The sequence below is a fragment of the Pelobates fuscus genome, chromosome 1, assembly GCF_036172605.1.
Source record: "Pelobates fuscus isolate aPelFus1 chromosome 1, aPelFus1.pri, whole genome shotgun sequence".
NCBI lineage: Eukaryota > Metazoa > Chordata > Amphibia > Anura > Pelobatidae > Pelobates > Pelobates fuscus.
This window is the reverse complement of record NC_086317.1, coordinates 52,472,821-52,499,242: the sequence shown is the minus strand read 5'-3', so window position 1 is coordinate 52,499,242 and position 26,422 is coordinate 52,472,821. Positions and strand designations below refer to the sequence as shown.

Sequence of the window (26,422 nt, the reverse complement as noted above, 5' to 3'; positions counted from 1 at the left end):
TTCTTTTTTTAGAAAGCACCAAACATTGCTTGTGTTGGACAGTGGGGAGATTAATAAAAGCTAAATTATTACTTTGATTTGAAGAACACCCACATCCCCTGAGTGGAGGATATTTTAAGCTGCAGTAGTTCTCACAGAAAGCCTATTAGGTGTTCATAAGTTGAGTGTGTCGACATAGGAACAACTAGTAACAGAAATACGTGCAATATAGAGTTGTAATGACTGCCTATTGTTCCAGTAAGAGATGCATCAATGTAATTTTTATAGTTGTTCTTCTTAAAGAGACATACAAGGTTATTTACTACAGTTAGAATGTGTCAGGAAACTAAAAATGAATTTCAAATGTAAGGCCAAAGTAAACTTGAAGCATAGATGACTTTGATTTTTTTTCCAGTTCGGTTACTTTAGCCTTACATTGTAAGTTTTTTCTCCAGAGAAGCATTAACAAAGAGGTCCCCACCTCCACTACAGCAGATAGAGAGCTGTAATCTCCTGTTTCCATTAGGGCTAGTTCATCTGTAGAGAGAATTAGCTCCTGTTTCCATTAGGGCTAGTCCATTGGTTGAGAGCATTAGCTCCTGTTTCCATTAGGGCTAGTTCATTGGTTGAGAGCATTAGCTCCTGTTTCCATTAGGGCTAGTTCATTGGTTGAGAGCATTAGCTCCTGTTTCCATTAGGGCTAGTTCATTGGTTGAGAGCATTAGCTCCTGTTTCCATTAGGGCTAGTTTATTGGTTGAGAGCATTAGCTCCTGTTTCCATTAGGGCTAGTTTATTGGTTGAGAGCATTAGCTCCTGTTTCCATTAGGGCTAGTTCATTGGTTGAGAGCATTAGCTCCTGTTTCCATTAGGGCTAGTTTATTGGTTGAGAGCATTAGCTCCTGTTTCCATTAGGGCTAGTTAATTGGTTGAGAACATTAGCTCCTGTTTCCATTAGGGCTAGTTAATTGGTTGAGAGCATTAGCTCCTGTTTCCATTAGGGCTAGTTTATTGGTTGAGAGCATTAGCTCCTGTTTCCATTATGGCTAGTTCATTGGTTGAGAGCATTAGCTCCAGGTTCCATTAGGGCAAGTTCATTGGTTGAGAGCATTAGCTCCGGTTTCCATTAGGGCAAGAGCTGACCACCTTCCATCAATGATCTATGCCCTGAGCTCCTGTCCTGTAGGATGCAATGGAATCAGGTTAAACCTGGGGGCACCTGACAGACATGAGCATGTTTGATAATGTGCTTGTGCTGGGTTTATTGGGAATTTTTCTGTGGTATCCCCAGAATAAGATATCAAAGAGCAAGTGACTATCTCATAGAATTTCGAGTTGTTATGAGATATGCAGGAAACAAAATTGAGATTATATATTGATATGTGCTTTTGTGTAGAAAATGGTCATATTAGATGGTTCGATTGACTTTTATCTGCTGTGAAAATCTATGGTTTCCTTTGATTCTAGTTTAATTGAAGCATGGCTGCTAATAGCTAATACATAATATAAATATAACAGAATGCTGAATGACTCCTATTACTGAAATATGTCAATGCCAGGATCAATGTCTTATTACAGAAATATATCAATACACAGGATGGCGTCCAATTATTGAAATATGCTCCAGTTGATTCTCCATTACTGACATATCCCATTGATCAGGCTGATGAACACTTTTCAAAACAAAGGACAAGTAAAATGGGTTAAGCGATAATTTGACCATTAAGAGTCCTATTAAAAACGTGTATTGAACGTTTTAATATGTGCCTACAAAACCGTTTTGTAAAAGAAAAAATATATAGTCCATTTCAAAATTGCCTGGTTTACAAAACAATTTACAAGTAATTGGATGAAAAGGTATATTTACAATTCGTTTCTGCAATCATATTGTCAATGTCAAAAACAAGCTGGGAAATCTTCTAAGCAGAATATTGTACTTGTATCTATCATAATTATCTCCAGATAATTGCCCTTGTGTGGTGTCCTGCGCAGTCTGTCAGTCACTGCTATGCAGAGTCAATCACACAGTTAGGGAGGGAAGATAGGTATAACCAGAGTTGGTAGTTGTTTGAGTAACACCCATGAAGGCAGTGCGATGCTGGCATTCTTAATGCTGCATAAGATGTAGGTTTTAATAAAGTATCTCATTAATGAGATTTATCACTGATCACTGCGTTCAGATATATAGAGTGAGATTTATCAAAGTGTTGCCAACATATTTAACGTCTAGTTTTCAGTGAATATTTGGTGCAATTGATTAAATATTTTTGGGTTGTGTCATCACTTGTTATTTTTGCTTCCTAACTCTTATTTTTGAATGTAATAGAGAAAAAATGAAAAGCCTCTAGGGGCCAGAAGACTGGGAAGAAAATTCCGAACCCAACTTCCGTGCCCCAAGAGAGACGGTCACCTAGACTGGGTAATAGGGCATAACCCTGAAATTACAAACATGAAAGGGAGAAATTACCCAACCCGGGTGTCTTACAATAAGGCAACCAGATGGGTAGAAGCCCAGTCCAATCTTAAGCTAAACGTAGCAAAAAAACAAAAAACTTTATTAAAGTCTATTAAAAGACTGGGTCAGGATAGTAATAGACAGAGTCCTATAAGGAGAACGATAGCTGCATAGGTAATCAGCTTTCAATAGGCTGATACAATTAGACAGGCCTCTTGCTTATAGGTCGAGGCAGTATGCTAAGCCATGCAGCAATCCGGGAAACAAAACAGCAGTAGGGACAGGAGGGGGGAGAGAAAAAATAAAGTAAATAATCTCACACACAAATCCCCTAAAGTCCTGTGCTAGCCCTTATTCTCCTAAATAACACCTTTGTGGGTGTTCTATTCTAAGACTAGACTAAGTCCATACAAATATAGCCCCAGTTAAATCACTAAACGAACATAAGTGCAAAAAGGTGCTGAAGTGCTCAAGTAAGTGAAGACAGACTGAACCCGACGCGCGTTTCGGCGTAACCGTACGCCGTCATCAGGGGTATCTGAAGGGAGGCTGTCCCCGCGGTTTATTTAAACCGGTATCTCAATTAAGTCCACCTGGGTATCTACCAATCCCGTGTGCTCGGAGCATTAGCCGGCTGACGAATGGAACAAAGAGGGGGCGTGGCATGAATATGCCGTTAGTCCAGCCCATCACGTGTTCGCCGACCAAAAACAGAGACCAGTGCACTTAGACCGGGAGGATTTAACCCCTAGAGTGCCCAGTTGTTTCCACTGAAAATGTAAACTAAGTATCTTATTAAATCACTTAGATATAAATGTGTATAAACAGGAGCCAAGAGCTAGTTTGTAGTATAATTTACACGTATCCGTTATAGCCGGTTTTATAACAACCTGGCAACATAGAAACAGATACTGTATTATCACTAACAAATAACTATAGATTTCCTCCAAGTTTATATATTTATGTAAGTGAATGGTCTTAAATTGACAGGGGATACAAGCTTGTTATTAAGATAACATTGTTTATCAGAATACGGCAGTACTTTAAATGAATGGAGAGTAAGAGAAGCCCTCATTCAGCCCCATAGGTGAACGTGTTTTAAGATGATAGATCCAGAAAGCTTCTCTCTGTCTAAGTCTCAGATCCCAGTTCCCTTTCCTAGGGGGTTGTGGTATATGCTCAAGACCCATAAATCGAATACCCGCTGAGGAGTGGTTATGGTGTTGGTGTAGGTGTCTTGAGACAGGCGTCTCCAGATGTCGCCTAACTGAGTTGACGTGTTTGCGTATCCTAAGTCTGAAATGGCGAAAGGTCTTTCCCACATATTTAAGACCACAGGAGCAAATCAGCAAGTAAATTACTCCTGTTGTATGACAATTAAAAAAGGAACGAGGTTTGAACATCTTTGAGTCACCCATGTCAGGGATTGTCTTGGATTGTCTACTAATGAATGGGCATGCACTGCAGTGACCGCATTGAAATGTACCCATAGGTAAGTATTTTTGGAAGTAGCCAGAGGGGGAAGTTGTTGAGAGATGACTAGGTGCTAAAATATCTCTCAAGTTCCTGCCTCTTCTTGCTGTGATCGAAGGGAAAGGTGGCAGGATTTCTTTTAGATGCTTATCAGACTTGAGGATGGGCCAGAATTTTCTAAAAAGATTTGACATAGTATCCCATCCTGCATCAAACGTACCAATGCAGCGTATTGTGTTCTGCTCAGTCTTTCGACTCACATCTGTGATCAGTGTTTCACGTTCAGTCTGGATAGCTCTGAGGTAAGCTCTTTTTAGAACCCTATTTGGGTAGCCCTTGGTCTTAAACATATGTCGTAATTCATTCGCCTTAAGTTTGAATTCTTCCATTGTTGAACAATTCCGGCGAAGTCTCAGGTATTGACCTATGGGGATTCCGGACTTGAGCGGTGTGGGGTCATGACTGGTCCAACATAGAAGGTTATTGGAGGCCGTCTTTTTCCTAAATAAGGTTGTATCAATTTTGCCCCCAGACACCTGTAGCGTTAGGTCCAGAAAACAAAGCTTTTGACCTCCCACTTCACTAGTGAAACGTAGATTGAACTCGTTATTATTCAACAAATGTACGAATTCCTTGAATTTATCTGATGTGTCTAATCATATCAGAAACACATCATCGATGTATCTTTTCCAGTAAAAAATCTGATCGATGTAAGGTTTCAAAACTGGGTCTAGCTTAATGCATCTCTCCCACCAGCCGAGATGTAGATTGGCATATGAGGGCGCACAAGACGTCCCCATAGCTGTGCCAGTGGTCTGGTGGAAGATTTTGCCATTAAACAAGAAGACATTACGGGTTAAAATAAATAGATTACGAATTCCTTGAATTTATCTGATGTGTCTAACCATATCAGAAACACATCATCGATGTATCTTTTCCAGTAAAAAATCTGATCGATGTAAGGTTTCAAAACTAATTCCTTGAATTTATCTGATGTGTCTAACCATATCAGAAACACATATATCCCCTGTCAATTTAAGACCATTCACTTGCATAAATATATAAACTTGGAGGAAATCTATAGTTATTTGTTAGTGATAATACAGTATCTGTTTCTATGTTGCCAGGTTGTTATAAAACCGGCTATAACGGATACGTGTAAATTATACTACAAACTAGCTCTTGGCTCCTGTTTATACACATTTATATCTAAGTGATTTAATAAGATACTTAGTTTACATTTTCAGTGGAAACAACTGGGCACTCTAAGGGTTAAATCCTCCCGGTCTAAGTGCACTGGTCTCTGTTTTTGGTCGGCGAACACGTGAGGGGCTGGACTAACGGCATATTCATGCCACGCCCCCTCTTTGTTCCATTCGTCAGCCGGCTAATGCTCCGAGCACACGGGATTGGTAGATACCCAGGTGGACTTAATTGAGATACCGGTTTAAATAAACCGCGGGGACAGCCTCCCTTCAGATACCCCTGATGACGGCGTACAGTTACGCCGAAACGCGCGTCGGGCTCAGTCTGTCTTCACTTACTTGAGCACTTCAGCACCTTTTTGCACTTATGTTCGTTTAGTGATTTAACTGGGGCTATATTTGTATGGACTTAGTCTAGTCTTAGAATAGAACACCCACGAAGGTGTTATTTAGGAGAATAAGGGCTAGCACAGGACTTTAGGGGATTTGTGTGTGAGATTATTTACTTTATTTTTTCTCTCCCCCCTCCTGTCCCTACTGCTGTTTTGTTTCCCGGATTGCTGCATGGCTTAGCATACTGCCTCGACCTATAAGCAAGGGGCCTGTCTAATTGTATCAGCCTATTGAAAGCTGATTACCTATGCAGCTATCGTTCTCCTTATAGGACTCTGTCTATTACTATCCTGACCCAGTCTTTTAATAGACTTTAATAAAGTTTTTTGTTTTTTTGCTACGTTTAGCTTAAGATTGGACTGGGCTTCTACCCATCTGGTTGCCTTATTGTAAGACACCCGGGTTGGGTAATTTCTCCCTTTCATATTTTTGAATGTAGCTTACTGTCGGGTTCATTGTTTAGTAGACGGAGCCCAAGATGCAGAGTAGTGCTAAAAGCAATTTACCAGGTTCGCAGTACAAAGGGCATCAGATGAAGAGAGTAGTCGGGGGAAGTCAGAGGTCAGGACATGCGGCACAGGTTCAAAGGCGATTGTTCAGGCAAAGGTCAAAGATCAGGATACATCAGGACAGTTACTAGGTCTTTATACAATCAGGAGCACCGTACAACTGAGCGAAGTGTGTACCATTTAAAATAGGAAAAGTGGGTGGTCTTGTTAATTGAAGTTCCACCCTGGTCTCCACCACCTGTACCTTTAAAGGGCTCTGTGTCGGTGCGCACGTGCCCTTTTATTCTCCTGAAATTCTAACTTCTGTGTTGTTGCACATGGAAGCAGCGGCGCTCTCACGAACAGACTTCAGTTCTTCCTGTGTTCGGGAGCCGGCGTCCGGACGAACGAGTTCTCTCTGCAGTATAGGTAAGTGGTGTTTGCACGAGCAGAGGTGCTGTTCACATGAACATGAGCAGTCGGCATGGGTAGTTGCGCAGATCGCGCTGTCTGGAGGGCCGTGCTCCGATATAGTGTCCTCATGGAATGAGAGAGAGAGACGCAGTGTGGGAACATGAGGCAGGTGAGTGTGGGAGCGAGGTCCCTAAACCTACTGTTTCAACAATGTACCAGATTTATCAATCTTTCTGCTTTATATTTTCCATCAGAAAAGTGTTCTATTCCAATTCTCGTTTTTCCTCCATGCTAGATCTGGTATTTACTGCCGGTATTTACTATAAAGAATACAGTCACTTTTTATATTACTTTTGAACACTTTATTGAGGACAAACAAAATAATGATGGAAATTAACCGTCACTTTTCAGAAGACGTTTATAAATATCCCCCAAACCTCTACCTAATGAGATATTAGGTCCTACATTAAATCCGTCATGATAAGTTCTCTTTATAAATACCACTTACCTTTACCTTATCATAATTATGCAACTCTATATCTCACACACACAAAGCTTTATTGATTTATCCCATAATATTTCATATTTTGGAATTGCTCATGGAAACCGCAGTAAGGTATTGGAGTTTAATAGGCTGTTAGGCGATTTAATTTACTTTCACCTCTTTTCATCTGTTTTTCAGTTCTTTAAAAATCAAACAATGTTTACATAGGTCAAAAAGAAAAGATGTAATGACTGTAGCCTTCCTTTCTTGTTTTTTTTCTTTTTCACAACACATTGTGTCCTTGAGATTTTAAATTAATGCTGGATACGCTTCATTCTTGTTTGAATAGCTCTGCACTTAAATGCATCTATGCTTTTATGACAGCTTGTAACTATGGCATTATGGTAGTTTTGGATCTTGCTAAACTGCATAGAGTGTGTGAAAAGACATAGCTGGAAGAAAGTACAATAGAATTCCAAAGACAGACGCTGCTGCTCTGCAAATGAAGACCAATTTATGAACTGACTAAATAAAGCCAATACTTTGTTTTCCATTTAGTGTAATCAGAATAGAATTTACAGAAGGTTTGTTTGTTTTTAATACATAATAGGAATAATAGCAGTTACATTTTAAAATGAAGCATGACTACTAGGAGGGCAAAGAAAGAAATTATTTATGTCGAGTTTGTCTGTCTGCCTATTTATCTGTCTATCTATCTGTCTGTCTGTCTGACTTTTTGTCTGTCTGTCTGTCTGTCTGTCTGTCTATCTATCTATCCATCCATCTATCTATCTATCTATCTATCTATCTATCTCATGCCTCCCAAGTGTCCTTATTTAGGAGAGAGGGTCCCTATTTTGGGCCTTAATCTCTCTGTCCTTCTTTTCTGTCCTAATGTCTCTCTTTTACAAGAGATCCATATTGTTGGTGTTTCTGATTTATGTAACTGGGCCCTACACCAAAACCACTAACAATGTGTCTCTAAATTACAATAAATGTGTTTAGAAATCAGTCTGTGCAATAAAAAAAAAAAACACACACATTGTTCGTGTTCAAAATTTTTATTTGTAAGTCATTACAAATTTGTAAATTTCTCAGAACAGCTCCGTCCCTGGACAACCCCTGCTCACACCCCTAAAATTTAAGTGTCCTTCTTTGTCCTTTTGAAATGTTTGGTGGCATGCTATTTATCTATCCACACATCTATCCAATAGGATAATAAACTCTGATTTGAATATGTGCTTCTTTGGTAGAAACAAATGTTTATCATTATCGACATTAGAGGTGTCTGTCAATGAAGCAGCGAAATATCTAGCAAGTGAAAACTGAATTAGATGTCCAGCCAAACTTCGAATGTTTTGTGTCTATAAACACCTGTGCACCGAGGCAGTTCATTGTATGGTGTCATTATATTATTTGGGGTGGTTGGATGGGCATACTATTATTTCAATCACCATCTTACAAGAGTCAGTAGGTAGTCTTCAGGTAAGCATAGTCTATTCTGTAAATTTTCTGGCAATTTTGCTAGTACAATATTTGATTACCGTACATTTCTGTGCCTACCTGATGCTGATTTAAATGAATTGCCTATTAATTTTAGTTATGAATAACTTTTGAAAAACACACAAGGTATGTAAATACTGACAATTCTGCTTTTATCAGTTGAAATCCATGTGTCATAGGAGCTAAAAAGCTGTCTTATTTTCCGTTACAAACGAATAAGATAAAAAAAAGCGTAATTTATTTTTCTTCTACCCTGTTCTGAATGAAAAATACCAAATCAATGATGTGACTATAAATTGAGTAGAACAGCGTGCCTGGCATATTTCTAATTTTAAGAACTAATCCAAAAATATTGGCAGACCTTGTAGAATAACCAGTTCTTGTTCACGTTCTTTGCCCTTGTAAAACTGAATGGAGATTATTTACACGTCCGATATGGTAGGAAGTTATGGAGGAATCCTGCAGTCCACTTAGTCCCGTAGCAGTCGATATTGATTAGAAAAGGATTTATAACCACAACAAACAACTCTCTTAAGCAATGTGTTTGCTGCATTATTCATACATGGAATTCAAAAAGCACTAACAATTGGAAATCTTACTAAGGCAGCTTGAAAGGTATTTGGAATGCAATCACCGTGCACTGTACGTCATTCACAAGGCTACTTATTTGCATTTGATTTACTAGACATTGCTTGAATGCACTAATGTGATATGTTCCCTTCTTTCTTCAGCTTAATAACCTCTTTTTTTTATTTTGATTTTTCAGTTCCGTCTTTTACCTTCACACCAACAGGTACATATATAGTATTTGCACTTCCTTCCCGTCTGTGTTTGTTGCATGTGCTTTGTAATCATATAACTTTGCTGCTAATATTTCCTGATCTGTTTAGACGCTGGTTCAATGATACCGAACAAAGGGGCAGATTTACTAAGACACCAAAAAATTGTTCAAGTTAAGCTCATATGCTCTATGTGTATTTATCAAATAGCAAGAAGATATATCTATAAATTCAGCTGCCGAGTGACCCAGGGCTGCCTTTTTTATTTTGTACACTTTTTCCACTTTATGTTTAATCTTAATTAGGATTCCTTTGGTAATATTTTAATAGTTTCTCTTTATTTTCTCCGTTACTAAAGACTAGGATAAATCAAACTGAATATTTTTACTGAACTGGGAAATGCTGTGAATTCTTCAGTGATTTTCAAATGCATAGCCAAAATAGGCAAAGTTGAATTGTAGTTTGACTTGAAATATATTTTGGACTGAAATGTGAGATTATCTGGTCACTTTTTGACAATTCTTGACTTATCGAATAGCAAACTCAGACAGTGTTGAATCCACATTGGTAAAAGGAACACTGTAGTGTCAGGAATACAAAGGTGCTCCTGATTCTATAGTCCTGAAGTAACTGTTGCAGTAAAAAAGGTGATTTTGCTCACCTTTTCTCCCTCTCCAGGCTAGTCTTGCCAAGGCTGACTCCACCTCCATGGATGAGATCATCAGTCTTCATAAAATCAGCCAATCCAATACTTTCCCTTAGGAAAATGCTGCACTGTGCCAATCAGCATCTCCTCATTGAGATGCATTGAATCTATGCATTTCTATAAGCAACATCCAGTGTCTCCATGTAGAGTGTTAAGACGTTGAACGTAGGTGATAAACACCGAAACTCTGAAATAGGAAGCACCTCTAGTGGCCGTCTGAGTGCCCCTGAAAAGGCAATGTTTACTGTGCTACCACTGCAGGGACATGCTATAGACACCAGGACCACTACATTAAGCTGTAGTGGCTCTGATGACTATGGTGTCCCTTTAAATGAGGGCTTTTCTAGGGGGTTTGATTGGGGTGTTCGCTCAAGATGAACTAGGACGTATGGAAGAAGTCATCTGAGTCACCTTGAATATCCTGACTATTTCTTATCATAAGACAGTTTTTTTTGTCATTAAAAAAAATATATTGTTCTATAATTTGTACCATATATACTTTATACCACTTAGGCTATAGTATACAGATTTATTTTAAACCTTTTAAACATGACAATAATCTCCAACTAAAATAAAGGATGTTAACATTCCTAGCTTGTTGCAAAATTGTGCTTCAAACTGGGGTTTGTTTTTTTTTTTTTTTTTTTTTTTTGTTTTTTTTTTGTTTTGTTTTTTTCCTTTTGGATCAACAGCAAAAAACAGGTGTGAGGAAGGCTGAACTTGATGGACGCAAGTCTCTTTTCAGCTATCTAACTATGTAACTATGTAACTATGTAACATTTTGTTTTGCATATTTCAATTTATTTTCTTGTTGAAATATAAGTAACATAAATAAGTTGTGAGTTAAGTCTGTATTGGGAAGCCTAGCTAGCTTCATTGGTGGTAGTCCCTACTTTTTGGCATTACCTCAGTGAAAGATTTAACTCTGCCTCTTAAGTTTTAATCCTGTTATTGTAATCACCGCAGGCAGTTATCTCTGCTTTGCAGCCCTCGCCGCTTGGAATTCTTCTAAAAAGTCCAATTTGACTTCTTTTTAAACGCATTCCTGGTTAGGAAATTCATAGCTGCAGAATCCATCAGCATTTGCTGTGTTGCTAATCCCTTTTAACCCCTTCTACTAATGGAACACTTAAAAATAAACATTTTCTACTATTTAATATATTTTTGGGTAATTTCAAGCAGAAAAGGCTATAAAGCATTGCATTAAATCAGTTTGTCTACAGCAAATAATACAGGTGTTTTTTATATTTTATCTTTTCCCTGATCATCTCATGACTTACCATTAACGGTGTGGGGGTGTACTCTAAGCAGTGAGCCATTGAGAATTATCAAATGAAGAACTTAATTTAGGCAAATAGAGATAAAAGGAAGGAATTATGGTCTACATTTTTTTATCACTGTTTGAAGACATATTCATAATTAAAAAAAAAACTGTCACCCATAAATTGTGTGAATGAGAAGGTAGGTAGGTAGGTATGTAAGTAGGTAGGTATCTATTCAGTCATGACATTGTGCTGGCAAAATCACAAGCAATTGAACATTTTAATTTTTTTACCTAAAGATCTTTTTCCTCATTACGTGATATGGCCCAATATGGCCTTTGTAAATGTAATGCAGAAGCTAACCCCATAATGTTGTGTGCACTATCCCACAATTCTTAGGATGCATGCGAGGTATTGCGGGATGCCACTACATCGCTTGGAAATAGGGTGGGCTTGTGAACAACTGCTTTAGACAAGTCTCTTGGCTTTACTGCTATGCCAACAGCCTAGCCGTAGAGCCCAAGAAAGTAAAACATATTGTATAATACACAACAATTATGAAATAGTCTTCTCTTTAAAATGACACCAAGTCATGATGGTCATGTGAGGTCCTATTTAAATGCTTTCCAGATAATTTGCATTCAAAAAAAACTTTCTACCCACACAGACTTGTCAATGTGTTGCCCACATTCTTTGGTACAGAATGCATTAGAGAAGGAATGTCCAAGTTCTGCTCTTAAGATGATATTCTAATAAAACTCCCACAATTCTTTGCCAGTCAACAGAGAATTATGGTTGCTGTGTTCAGGGTATGAACAGTCTAGAACATTCTACTTTTTTCTTTTAGTGGTTAATTTTTGCTTGGAAACATTTTGTTCAACATAATTGAAATGTTTAACATTTTTATATTTCATTATAGTTTTGGAATGGATATTTATGTTTAATGTGGTAAGGTGAGCGCAGGTTAGGTTAGCGGAAACATCCTTCACCGTGCCTGCAAAAATACCCTGAGGGAAGGATTAAGTGCCTACGTATGCACTTTTTGATAAATTAGTGTCTTGCAGGTGTACAAACAAAACTCTCTAGGCTTTAACCTGAATATGGTTTGTTTTGGATCAGTTGTTGCTAAAATATTAAAGGGACAGTTGCATTTAATAATATATACCTATCTTCACTGTGAAAGCTTAAAAATATCCACTCAATACTCTGTTTTAATATTAACACCACCCGTGTAATGACTTCATAAATGTAGGCCACAAGTTAGTAATATTGAAGCCCCTGGAACAACAGCTCTTGAATTTCTGAATTTGCAATGTGGTAAATGCTGTCAAAGTATAAATAAAATATAGGGCTATTAAAAAAAAAAAAAAAAATCTACCACATACTTATCAAATATTTACATATTAGAAAACCTCCACACATTTCTTTCCTTTTTTTCTGTCTGTCTGTCTGTCTGTCTATCTATCTATCTGTCTGTCCAGTCTGTTTGTCTGTTTGTCTGGTCTGTTTGTCTGTTTGTCTGGTCTGTTTGCCTGTTTGTCTGTCTGGTCTGTCTATATGTCCCTCTGTCTGGTCTGTCTGTCTGGGCTGATTGTCTGACCTGTTTGTCTGTTTTGTTTGTATGTCTGTTTGTCTGGTCTGTTTGTCTGCGTGGTTTGTTTGTCTGTCTGTTTTGTTTGTATATCTGTTTGTCTGGTTTGTCTAACTGTTTTGTTTGTATGTCTGTCTGCCTGGTCTGTTTGTCTGTCTGTCTGTTTTGTTTGTATGTCTGTCTGGTCTGTTTGTCTGGTCTATCTGTTTTGTTTGTATGTATGTCTTTCTGATATGTTTGTCTGTTCTGTTCTGTTTGTATGTCTGTCTGTCTGTCTGGTCTGTTTGTTTGTTCTGTTCTGTTTTGTATGTCTGTCTGTCTGGTCTGTTTGTCTGATCTGTTTGTATGTCTGTCTATCTCGGTTAGTTATGTGACCAGATTACATGTCAGCATTTAATGTAAAGAACTGGTGTGGTAGTCATTGCAGAGGTAACAATTCTGTATATCACCAATGTACTATTATTCGTCTATGCCCCTTTAATAGATAATATTATATAACCCTGTAGTTTCTATGATAAATATGTGCATAGATTTAATAGCCAGTATTAGATGGATGTATTATTTTTACAACTCTGTCATAGTTTTAAGGAAGATGTTCTTGTTTATGTTCAGAGCTGTCCTTGGATGTAGAATGCGCTCTATTCTGATAAAAATCTTCTTGAAATATAATCTCGATGATCTATTTGCCATCAAAGTGAATTGTCACTTCCTACTTTAGTCCTTAATCTAGAGGATTTATCATTTATGCTGGCATTTGCTTACAAAGGAATACAGTCAGGAAGGCAATTACATGCTGTATACGAAAAGTAAATTGTCATTTTGAGTCGTTATTGACAAGAATCTATGGATTTTATGCATCTTGCATTGTGCAATCTAAATATTAATATTGGTTTAAATTGTATATATGTATGTATTCTAACATACTTTACCATTACTATCATGCTATTTTATGCAGCTGAAATTCTTATGCTGACAGTTGGCTATTTTTATGTATTGTTTTAGTGGCATACCAACGAGGCGGGGAAGCAGTAAGCAGTGCGGGCAGGTGAGAAAACATAATTTCCGTCAAAATACTGTTCCTTTGTCATTTCTTTTTACAGTTAACAATGTGCTGTGGGCTTCTTTTTTAGTGAAGAGCTTAAATCAAGAGTTTTATGTTCTCTCCGTAGGTTCATGGAGTACATATTTGAATCCTTAACTAAGCATGTTTTCTAGATATTTTAACGTAATAGAATAAAACATACAGCGTTTTCTGTTGTCACTTACGGTGCATGCATAGCTGTTTTATTAATTAAATCATTAAACTCAGAAAGGATTCATTGTACAAGGTATAGCACATGACGCACATGAGCCACCAGAGGGAGTACTTTGGTTAGAAATATATGTAGTTTGAGATGCTACTCAGTGGATGCTTTTACACTGATTGGCACTCATGACAATAAAATACCAACTTATATTTTAACAAATATATTTATATTGTACATCGATCTATCTATCTATCTATCTATCTATCTATCTATCTATCTATCTATCTATCTATCTGTCTGGCTGTCTGCTCATTTATCTCCTTGTAGTTCTTTCATCTGTATCAGTCTATCAAAATGTCTATCTTTTAAGCTAGTAATCTATCTCAATATTAAGCAGTCTATGCATAAATTGTGCTCTTGCTCTTGATTTAAAAAAAAGATAATGTGTATTTTTTCATGTGTAATGTTGTCAAACATGTTAGGGTCTAATAAAATTCACATGTAATGTTGTCAAAATGTAAAAGGTTCTAATGTTCTATTCTAAGACTTACTGGGACTTAAATCATGTTCCCACATGTGTAACTTCATTTACATATATATAATTACAACCTACATATTACAACCTACATTTCTGAAACATTTCTCAATCATTCTTTCTTCTCTGTCTTCATCGTTTGTGGCTTTTTAACAGCACTGTACAAAGTGAGCCGTGCACGTTCAATAGCTTTGTGCATGGTGAAATAATTTGGTTCGGCCAAATTATTTCATCCGAAGAAAAAAATGAATTTGGCCAGATAGAATTTCATCAGTGTGGCAGTTTGGCTTGTCCATATAGCATCAGTGCAAAAAGTCCAAGGAAAACAATAGGACAAAAAAAAAAAATAAGCCTATCAATGTACTGCAAAATATAGACATAATATTTATATGTGTTGATATATTTTGCAGTACAGCTCATTTATATGTTGTTGTTTTTTTCATAAAGGTTATTCCAGTTAGAATTTGTTTGACCAAATTCCAACCTAATAGAATGGAATTTTCCATTTAAATATGGTCCATGGTTGGTCAGTATTCATAATGTTGAGCTTCCAGTTACTTTTAACCATCAATCATATCTCTTTTTGATGGAACACCAAATCATGAAGCAAACAAACATATTCATCCATTGTCTGTGCTATTTTTTTTTATTTTTATATATGGTGCTTAGGGCATTCAGGTGATCCATCAATTGACTAAAATTCAGACAAAGTGCAATTCATTTAAAACCAAATGCACGTGCATGTACAGGCCTATGTAGGAGTACCACTGCTTATTAACAGGGCCATCTTTAATATTAATTAAACCCAGGGCAAACAATTGCTTAGGCCCCCTGGACTCTGATCTCACCCCAACTCCCAGTCATGCAATCACACCTTCTATCCTAGCACCACCCAAATAAAACCAAAACACAGATACAGACACATTGACACACAAACACGCACTGACACAGAGACACACACACTGGCATACACAGAGATACACACGGACACATCCACACACACAGATACACAGAATAACACACGCAGATACACACACTGACACACACAACACAGATACGCACACTGGCACATCCACACACAAGATACACTCACTGACAGACATACACAGGCACACACAGTGTCACTCAAATACACACCATGGCACATCCACACAAACAGATTTACACACTGAAACACAGATATACACACTGGCACATTCACAAATCCACACACACAGATACACACACTGAGACAGATACATACACTGATACAGATACACACACTGGCATGAATACATACACAGATACACACAATGTCACACAGGTACACACGGACACATACACAAATGCACACACTTGCGCATGCACACACACTGTTAGAATTTTCATATTTGCAGCCTCCCTCCTGTTAGCATACCTTTTGTCTGCAAGAGGTTGGCTTGCTTGTGGTGCTGCTGTCTAAGGCTGAGGCTTTGTATGCCTTGCAGCAGCAGCTTACTCCTACCTCTCTACTCCCCGCTGTTCCTCCTCTCTCTCTATAGCTGGGAGGAAGCGATGGACTGTCATTTCCTCCCAGCTGGACGATACTAAAGGGGCCCTGCCTTACTCTTAAAGGGGCTGCAGCAGCAGAACTGTTGTGGGCAATGGGTCCCCAGGAGTAACAGGGCCTGGGGCAGCTACCCCATTTGCCCTGAGTTGAAGATGGCCCTACTTATTAAGTACATATAATAATATCAGAGAGATCAGTTTCAACCAAGAAACAGAAGTTTGGTATATTACCAGATGGCAGTGTGTATAGCTGCATACAATCTGTAATGCAGTACATATAAATCATACCAGAATATACTTAATATTTTGTGTTTTATTTATAGTTGTTCATTGTCACTTTGTGTCAAAATACAATTTCAAGGTGCTATACAAAAATATATATTAAAATTCATACACAACGTCCTCTTTAAATATACACCCATAATCCTATTTATTTCTTCTCTCATATACCTGACTAATGTTCTTATCCCCTAGCAAGGGACAGAAAATGTGCAGTTGTTGGGATATTGGTGACTACAGCAGGATTCTGTGTCGGAAAGATGCACACTGTGCAAAAATGTGAGACATTAAATACTCTCCTGCGTATACTTACCAGTACAGATCAAAACGTTAATATTTATTTAAATGGCTAAGCCTATAGGATTTTTAAAAATGCACAAAGTCTTATAGTGCTCTAACAATTTAGTTACACTCTGGTGTCAAAGAGGATCTGTTATTGTGCATAACAATGTGACCTTTAATTGGGTCTTGAAAGAGCTGTATAGGCATCCTGTAAAAAAGAACTTAAACAATGCAGGTCAATACATTGCTGACTACAGAGTGAGGCCTGACAACGTTTGAGGGGGAGGGGAACGCTGAGGTTTTGCCAAGGACCCCTGAAGAATTTTTGATAGACACAGAAAAAATAAATACAGATTTCAAATTCTAAATCTAACTTATTGAGCACATGGAATTTGGGATGCACATACTCACTGACGTCCATCATCTCTATCTTCTCGCTACCTCTTTCTTATGCTTGTCTATTATGACACATAATAGGAGCATTGGAAGTGTCTAGTTCACAGGTAGGCAACCTTTGTCACTCCAGATGTTGTGCACTACATCTCCCATAATACTCTTACAGCCATAATGCTGGCAAAGCACCAGGTGAGATGTAGTCTACAACATCTGAAGTGATGAAGGTTGCCCACCCCTGGTCTAGTTATTGAAATGAGTATACTACTTCGTAATGGCCAACATAATACTGCAGATAAAAAGTTACATCTATAGAGGAGGAGAATAAATGAACTTAGCATGTTCTCAGTAAAGAGACAGTGATTGCAGAGAACCACTTGCAGTTTTAAGGGGACAGGGAGAGTCTCAGAATATAAATTAAAAAAAACAAATGTCACTTAATTTCAGTTTCCATAATTCAACACCTTCCTAATGATATTATTTGGAGAACTGAAGTTGGAAGAACACTTTAAAATGTACTTTTTATTGATATATAGTCACCTTTTTAAAGCAATATTCTTTTTAAATATAATACTTTCTGGACCTCTCATTAATGTTGTATATTTTCTGCCCTATTGATGTTTTGGGTTGCTTAACTAGAAGGTTTTCTTCTGATTCTTAGGCCTGGACTTTTAAATATAACTGAACCTGCTACACAGCCATGGCTTGCAGATACCTGGCCAAACACTGGAAACAACCACCAAGAATGTCCTATCAACTGCTGCACATCAGGGAATGGAAGCAGTGATAACAACCTTGCTACATACAGCCGGCCAGGTTAGTTCAGTCAGAGGTTTTATCTGACACTTTCTTAAACAGAATGGAATCCTTACATTGAAAGCAAACTAATTACAACTATTACGCCAATAATAAAGTAGCTTAAGAATGCCACCATTGTGTCTTGAAGTTGTCATGTGTAAATCCTGAACTATCGTTGCTCATTGACAACATTATTACCAAATGTCAGGGTGATCTATACCTTCATCTTTCATTATATTTTCACTTTAACAGATAAATGTACCATTTTATCTTAGAGCTTAGAGATATTGTATTTATAGCTGTAGGAGTCATTATAATCTTACTTACTCTTAGTCCAGTGCCACCAAAATGTGTCCATGGGTGTTACTGTATTGTAGTACCCATTATTCATTGTTGTCCCTAGTATGTTGTGATTAACCCTGCTTGAGGATACTTTCCAAACTGAACAAGCTTCCCAGAAAAGAAGAGAAACAAGAAAAAAACCTGAGTAACATTTGGAGTGACATTTTACAAGTGAGCAAGAGAACCACCTGAGGGGGGTTCTCTTGCTCTACTGTCTCTCAACCCATACTAACAATAGGGAGAACTGACACTCCACTAGATGTAATTTAGATGCAAAACTCCAAGGTTACCTTCCAAATTTTCTTTCAAATAGAGACAACATAAAAAAGGAGTTATAACACCTATCCTGATTACAAGAGATTTATTCCACCATGTGTGGAACCGGCAAGGTTTCAACATAACTAAAGGGACTTTCTCAAGGCTAGGGACCAAGTTACAATACACAGCTTAAATACACATTTAATAGTCAATTAACACCCTATAGGTTAGAATTTACAAAACAGAACATTGAACCCTTACGACATCGGTTGTGTGAGTTAACCCGTAAAATTATGAAACATAATTCCTAAATAGTACACTATTTACATATTATACAAAATCAATTGCAACACCTCCTATGTTTTGACAATTATCCCATCTTTTGAACTGAGAGGTCTCTGATATATGTGCAAGGCAGGGAATGCAGGAGTAGAAAGCACAATTTACTTATCAAAAAACAAAAAATAAAATTATGTAGGTCAATGTAAATGGGACAAAAATCAATACGCAACAATGATGTGGGACATTTACTAATACTAATAAAATCATATAAAAGAAAAAGGTCAAAGTCCTGCTGAGCCCTCTTGGTTCTAATACAATCTAAATTGCATTTTTAAAGAGATGTTATCTGTCCTAAACCCTTTGGTTAGGGGTAGATTCAATGATTTGACACTTTAACTGGGCATTGGACTGTGTAAATTCTGAAACAACCGACTTATCCAGTTTTCTAGTCCGAATAGCGATTATGTAAACATCTAAAGTGCCAAATTATTGATTCTACCCTTATCAAACTAGGGGCCAACATTTTAAAAAAGTTTTAAATTAAAATCCCCGAAACTATATAGATGAAATATAACAATTTTAAATTGAGCCTAAAGTCTGCACTTTAAGCCAGAACTTGTAAATGTGCGGTTCACTTTTTAATTGAAATATATATTTTAAATATACTGCTGCAGAAAAATTATATGAAAATGTTTTAATCTGTATCAGATGTTATTAAAGTGCATTTTAAATAACACTCTGAAAGATTTAATTGCATTTAATCAGGACGAAGATATTGAAACCCAAGGTGATAGATATATATATATATGTATGTATATATATATATATGTATGTATGTATATATATATATATATATATATATATATATATATATATATATATATATATATAAAGAAAAAAAAATATAGATATATATGCAGACATTTAAAAGAGAAACCTCTGATTAGCTTTTGGAAAGGTTGTTCCTGCTCTGTCTGGTAGGATTTTAGACAGCAGTGATACTGAAAACTCTTATGTAAGTATGCTTAACAAACTACTTTTCTGTGTTTACGGTAATTGGGATCATTAGAGAAATTATAATACCTTATTTATTTATTAATACGTTAAAGGAACACAGTGTCCTGTAGTGGTTAGGGTTCCAGGAGTTCCCTCATGCCCTCCAAATGTAAATAGTCAAACCATTCAATAATGATTTTACTTATTACCTGGGGTCCCCACCTTTCCGCTACTCTGCTCAGCCACAAGTGAGAGCCAGAAGCATCTGCTAGGAGTTCCAGCTGGGCACTTCCATTACAAGGCTCAGCTCAGATTTGAGACAATCCGTCGAATAGGAAACAGGGTCATTGCCTGGTGGACTCCAGGTTAGAAGTTACTAAATTGCTTGACTATTTGCATTTTGGGGAATACCAGGGCACTTATGACACCATAACCACTACAGTTTTAGTTTGGTAGGATTTTTTTTTTTTACTTTGCTTCAACTTGTTTGGGTGCACACATTTAATTAACCTGTCTACCTGTTATTAGTTATTAGTATGAGTAATGTTGACACTTTGACAGCATAATTCAAATCATAGTAATATCAACCCATAGAAAGTCTTGAAAAGAATGTGAAAATGCTTTTATAACAAAAAACACTACCTCAAATAGTTAATACAAATATTCTATATATTTTATTTTGATATAAAAATGATAGTGTTTTTGCATGAGCTTGACATGCTTGCCCCTGACTTGATGGCTTGTGCATGTAACATTAGCTAACCATTCCTCTTTAATCAGTTCCATAAATGAAAGGACAAATAAGCATTGTAAAATATAACTAGCAAAATTGATAACATAAAAATTTAAACATGTGTATCTGAAATGTCCATATAGAGTTGCTTGATCACATCCCGACATTAGGATGAGCTATGCCATCCTCCAATAGAAGGCCTTGAACACCTAATGATCTGGCCCTCCCCTGGTCCAAATTCTTACCCTTGTGATCAGCGGACCTGTCTGACAACCCAGGCAGTAATCCTGCAACCAGTAAATGTGACACAATGCCAGCCGTAAGCCAGAAAACTTTATCATTCAGTTACAGATATCAGTTTAAAATCTTGGCCTGCACGTGCTCTTATTGTAATCACCACCAGCACATTGAAAAACATAAAGTAACTGCAATAAAGTACTGCAATGCAATAATAGTTGCCAAGAGATATTTTATATTATGTATACACACATAGATACTGGGTAAAGCCAAACAACTCAAACACCAAAAGAAAATATGTATCAAATTATCGCTATACATAATATACAGGTATGTTTCATCAACTTCTTATTGCTCCAATTTTGGGTAAGTAATATCTGCTGATTTTCAACCCGAAACCTATGTGCTTTGCTATGTTCTATTTTTCTTGTACTTTTTCCTTTTGAGAAGCCTATGAGTGTCTTTCTAGGATGCAGATTTAAAGTATGACCTCAAGCCTCATGCATTGAAATGAGAACACTCCTATAAGGATACTGATATATAACTGAGTATAACTATACTTTTATATATGATTGTTTTTCAGCATGCAGTTGAGTTGTTTTTGTTTGTTTGCCTCCTATATTTGCTTCTCTTAAGAGATCTGTATCTGTCTTGACATTACAAACACTGTTTTCCAAATAATGGTACAAAATATCCAAAAATTAGGCACATTTTAGGCAAATTGGCATGAATGACTTTATTTTACTTTATTTACTAGCGGATTGCATAGCTAACTACAACAACCAGCTGGACAGCAAACAAACTAATCTGATGGGTCCTGATTCTGGAGTGTATGGTGATGTGGATCTAAGCAACAAAATCAATGAGATGAAAACCTTCAACAGCCCAAATCTCAAAGATGGTCGTTTTGTCAATCCAGGTCAACCCACCCCGTATGCAACCACTCAACTGATCCAGTCAAACATAAGTAACAACATGAACACAACTGGCGGTGACATGGATGAGAAACACTGGATGCCTCCTTCACAGCAGAAACCAGACGTTGCACCAATGCAGTATACCATAATGGAGCAAAACAAAATCAACAAAGGTGAACAATTGTAAAGACAAAATATTTATTAATGCACTGTGGGGATTGTGTGTCTGTCGGAGGGTGGAAGGGGGACTTTGCATTTCCATTCGTGTGATAATGACCTTGGGATGGTACCAAAAGAGAAAAGAGGGTTGCACTCAATCATACAAATCACAGGGTGCTAACTGAGTATGGGTCAGCATACCCCATAGAACATGTATCAAGGAAAACATCTCAGGCACTTACTGTGATAAGTTAAGCAGCTTTAATGGACATCGCTTGGGATGGTGACTGGCCCAAGTGACTGAATTAAAGATTTTAGTCCATATCGGAAATGCTGTAGGCAAAACTGGAAACAATGGTGAATCTCAAGAGGACACCTGAAGCTTTTCCCTTGACGAAGAAGACTGAAATTCTTGTGTTTGTTATTATGTGATCAAGAAAGCAAAATTGTAACTACCTGAATCACAATACATTTCCTAACAGTCATCAACTCTACTGAGCTTTGCATCCACCCAATGCAATTTGTACAGGCTTTAGGGGCACTCTATGACCCCCTTTAATAAAATGATATAATTAATTTTAAGTTAACTTTCTGATTTAAGTACATTTCCAGTAAAAAAGGATCTCATCCTTGGTGGTCTGTTAGGCTTGGCACAGTCTATGCTTTGCAGAACAGACCTCACAGAGTTCATCCTTCAAATATGCTATGTAAGCAGTCTCCTAATAATGCAGTATGTGCATGGTTACGACATAGAAAAACTTACTTAGAGAATAACTTTCATCAAATTTCACTTCTACTTACTTTGTTTTTTAAGTTCATTACATTTAATGAAACATAATGATATTTTTTAAATTAGGTATATTGATTATTTTTTATTTTTGAGAACATTTTTACTCTCTATCTGGTAGGGCGGACATGTTGTGTCAAACTTGTTCTATTTTTCCGTGTGAAACTGCAGAAGCATGCTAGCTAGGTTGAGCAGCAGTTAGTCGGATAATAGTAGAGTTTTACTCAACATGGCTGCTCAGCCAGAGGAAAAAAATGAAATGTTTGCCAAAAAAATCAATACACATTTACAAAAAAAGATCATTAATGTTCATTACATGTAATTAACTTATTTTTTAAATAAAAAGTGAAAATTTGATGACCGTTGCCTTTTAAAAGTCTGAACCTTTTGTGTTTTTGGCGTACTTCGTCAAGACTAAAAGGGGTAACTGAATTAACTCCAAAAGTAATTGGTTTGAAATGCCAACATGCAGCATATGGCGTAGGGTGAGTGCATATGTTTAGAAGATTTAAGCCTTTTTTTAGTGTTATTGAATTTATTTTAAGCTTCTCACTGCATTTTGTGCTCTGAAGATTAAATTGCAATTTGCTGTTATTTTTCTTGGACTGTGTGTGTATCTATTGTTCACAGCGCAGCAACTTTTAATTCTCCGATGTACCATTCGAGTGCCCTGTATTTTTTTTCCTTATTATTAACTTTTATTGGAAGGTGAAGTCTTCTGGGGATCTTGGCTTAGATCTTTTAATAACGGGAAGCTGCTTTTGCTATTTTCCTACAGCATGTTCAGATCCGTGGGGCTACTATACATGGAAATGTAGAAGATCGAGATTAACAGTGTCAAAAAGTTAATTAGCACTCAGCTAACCTTTGCTTCTGAATTTAGCAAAGCAAATAATAAACCTCAGATAAAATAAAATCAAATAAAAGAAAATTAATATACAGAGATTTGATCTAAATGTTACAGTGGGTGACGGATAAGTTGAAGGAAAGAGAATATTTAATTTATAAGGCAGATACTATACAGTCATATCATCGTGAGGCTCTGATTAAACATAGATCACTATCACAATTTGGATGTCTAACAGAAGCTTAATTATTGCTGTGTCCACAAGAAAACCACTACTTGGTGAATTCACTACACACAATTGTGCATTGGAGTGTGTAAAAAGATAGCTATTTTAACCATTGAAGTGTCAGAGCTTTGAACAATATATTCATCCGAGTTAATGGAAGGTAAAATTGTATTTTTTTTTTTTGTCATCATTGAAAGGACCCTTAACGCTTGTTAAAAAATAAAATAATAAGAAAGAAACCTTTTGATGTTTAAAGAGCCTAGTTTTCTGGAAGTCTAAAATAAATTGCTATCAGAGTTAGCAAGAGAAACATTGGAATGTAGCTCAGTAGTCTTTAGGGCATGTTCCGCTAATGTAATATATTGGCGTAAAAAGAAATAGGTATGTCATTTTTCTCTAGCCTTCAGGCTACCGTACCATGCAATCCACTTTAATAACATGATCTACAAAAGTGGTGTCCCTGGGATCCAGATCAGTGCCAGCTTTGAACTGTTAAACGTATCTCGGTGACTTGCCAAATAATGAAATGAAATGTCCCAGCAAAAGGCCATGTCATTTCACAGCTGCAGTGCTCTCAGTTTAATCTGACCTAGTTCTCCTGCTTGACACCGGCAGGACTTGGGGAGAATGAAGTTGTGAAAGGCATGTGACTGGTAGTTACTTTTCTCCTCACTGATATTAAAATACAAATTAAAAAGCAGAAAATTACATTTAAAAGAAAAGTAAAGGTAAATACAAAAATGTAATTTCTAGCTAAGCCTTCAGCGTTCGGAGCATGTTTTGCAATCACAGCAATGTTTAGTTTACTCTTAATCATAATTGACACTTTAGGCTTTCTGATTCTCTGAAGACCTCCAAGTTCATTTACTTTTTTCATAGCAGACGTGTCACTAAATAAATACATATTTTTTTAAATGTAAACAGACAAGATTCCACAGTTGAGAAGGGATATTCTCTTTGATTGGATTTCCAAACCTCTTTTATTCTTCCATTGGTTAAATAGTACAATTTGTAATCAGAATATTGACTTCCTAGATCATTATGACCATTATCGAACACCATCTGTTATACTCTATGAGACATTACAAATATACAGCTTATTAAAAAGACCTTCTCTATTTCCTCACCTTCACTAGCCCCTCTTCCTCATTGTCTTCTCTAATTATCTTCCTTATCTTTCTATCAGTTAAAGAAACAATGTAGTGTTAGGAATACAAATCTGTATTCCTTACATTATGGTGCCCCTGACCCTACTTGTAGTCTGTCCTGCCTCTGTATAAAATAAAATGTTAAGAGAACTGATGATTGTATTACCTTTTTCCAGCACCAAGGCTCCCTTGACGCTACTTACTTCTCCAACTCCCTTGACGTTCCTCATGCTTTCTTATGTGGGCTACCTTACCGTATGACTGACTTCTACTCAGTGCAGTGGAAGTGCCTCTAGCGGCTCTCATCCTGATAACTATTAGAGGTGGACTTAACCCTGAAATGTAAAAAAAACTGAAATGTATTACATATCTGGGTTAAGAGAACAGGGACACTGCAACCAGGCCACCTCATTGAGATGAAGTAAAAACCTGGGTGACTATAGTGTTCAACATCATGAGCTGTCTGAGCAAAACTGCCTGCTCTTTTTATTTCTTTTTTTTTGCTATTTTCTCTATGAATATTCTCTGATTTATTTTTAGAAAAATGTAACTCTGTTCATGCTATTCCTAGATCTAATCCCCGCTGTTTGTTAAATCTCTACTTTGCTCATTTTTATACTTCCTGGGCAACATGTTTACTAGTTCCTTGTTCCTGGTTCTGTTGCATTTATTAAAGAAAAGAGCACCATGTAGCCACAAGTCAACAGTGGCCTAGATGAGACACATACACTTATTGCTTCTTTGACAAGCAGGGTTATAAAGTTATAAACCTTGATTTGTTACTTCTATGTAGATTGCTAGTCATGTAAACTGATGCTTACCAATATACACATACACATGATGTTCCACACTCTAGTTTTAGTAGATCTGGATTCTTGACATATCATAAATATTTTAGTTACTACTGTGTCAGGAAAAATACAAGGGACATTTAAGAGCAGGGTTAGTGATTGGTTGCCACAGGTTACCATATTATATAACACACGGAATTAAAATGCTTAGTGGTCAATAGTGTTACATATCATGTGCGTCAACTATAGTATATAATTTCCCTTTAATGCTAAAATAATAATACCCAGAGCTGATAGGTTGTGGTGATATAGCATACAGGGCATTGGTAATGGAGGTCAGGATGTGACCTTTAAGGGTTCACGATAATGTAACCCATAGAATTCTCTCGAACAAGAAAAGGAAGGCTGCAGGTTCTACAGCCTGGATTGACCACGGGGGAAAGTACATTCTATACAATATCACGATGATATATATTAGCCCCCTGTTGTTCCTTGCCTTTCAGACTTATTTCAGTATGTCCCTTGTATTGAAAAGCAGTTTCTACTTATGACTCTATTATAAAGAACTACATAGGTACATTCTGACCTTCCGTGTGATGTAATTAGACCCTTGCTCAAGGAGCACAGCTGTTGTTCAGTCCCTTAATCATACAGTGTAAACATAAATCCTCCATGTCTATATAGCATTAATAATGGTAGCACAAAAGCTCTCAAATGCTCATGCCTCTAATGAAATGTTGCTGACGGTATACATATAACACATTGTCAAATAACACTATCAGGATTTTTCAGCAAGCTGGGAAATGTTCTGAACTGACCAGGCAATTGCACATTTTATCTCATAATATACAAATTGGAAAAAAAATCACCAAGTCAGCAATTCTTCCCAACTTAGTTCCATTGACCTA

At 37.0% G+C, this 26,422-nt stretch overlaps 1 protein-coding gene across 2 annotated transcripts in view; it reads left to right on the top strand.

Moving 5' to 3' along the window:
- Positions 1-26,422, top strand: part of ROBO1 (roundabout guidance receptor 1) — a 903,637-nt gene that overhangs the window by 857,104 nt on the left and 20,111 nt on the right. For both annotated transcript variants that reach the window (XM_063448635.1, XM_063448644.1), the window contains 4 exons: positions 9,159-9,185; positions 13,733-13,775; positions 17,655-17,809; positions 21,397-21,729. In XM_063448635.1, coding sequence (XP_063304705.1) covers positions 9,159-9,185; positions 13,733-13,775; positions 17,655-17,809; positions 21,397-21,729 — 558 coding nt within the window. The remainder of the gene's footprint in view (positions 1-9,158; positions 9,186-13,732; positions 13,776-17,654; positions 17,810-21,396; positions 21,730-26,422) is intronic.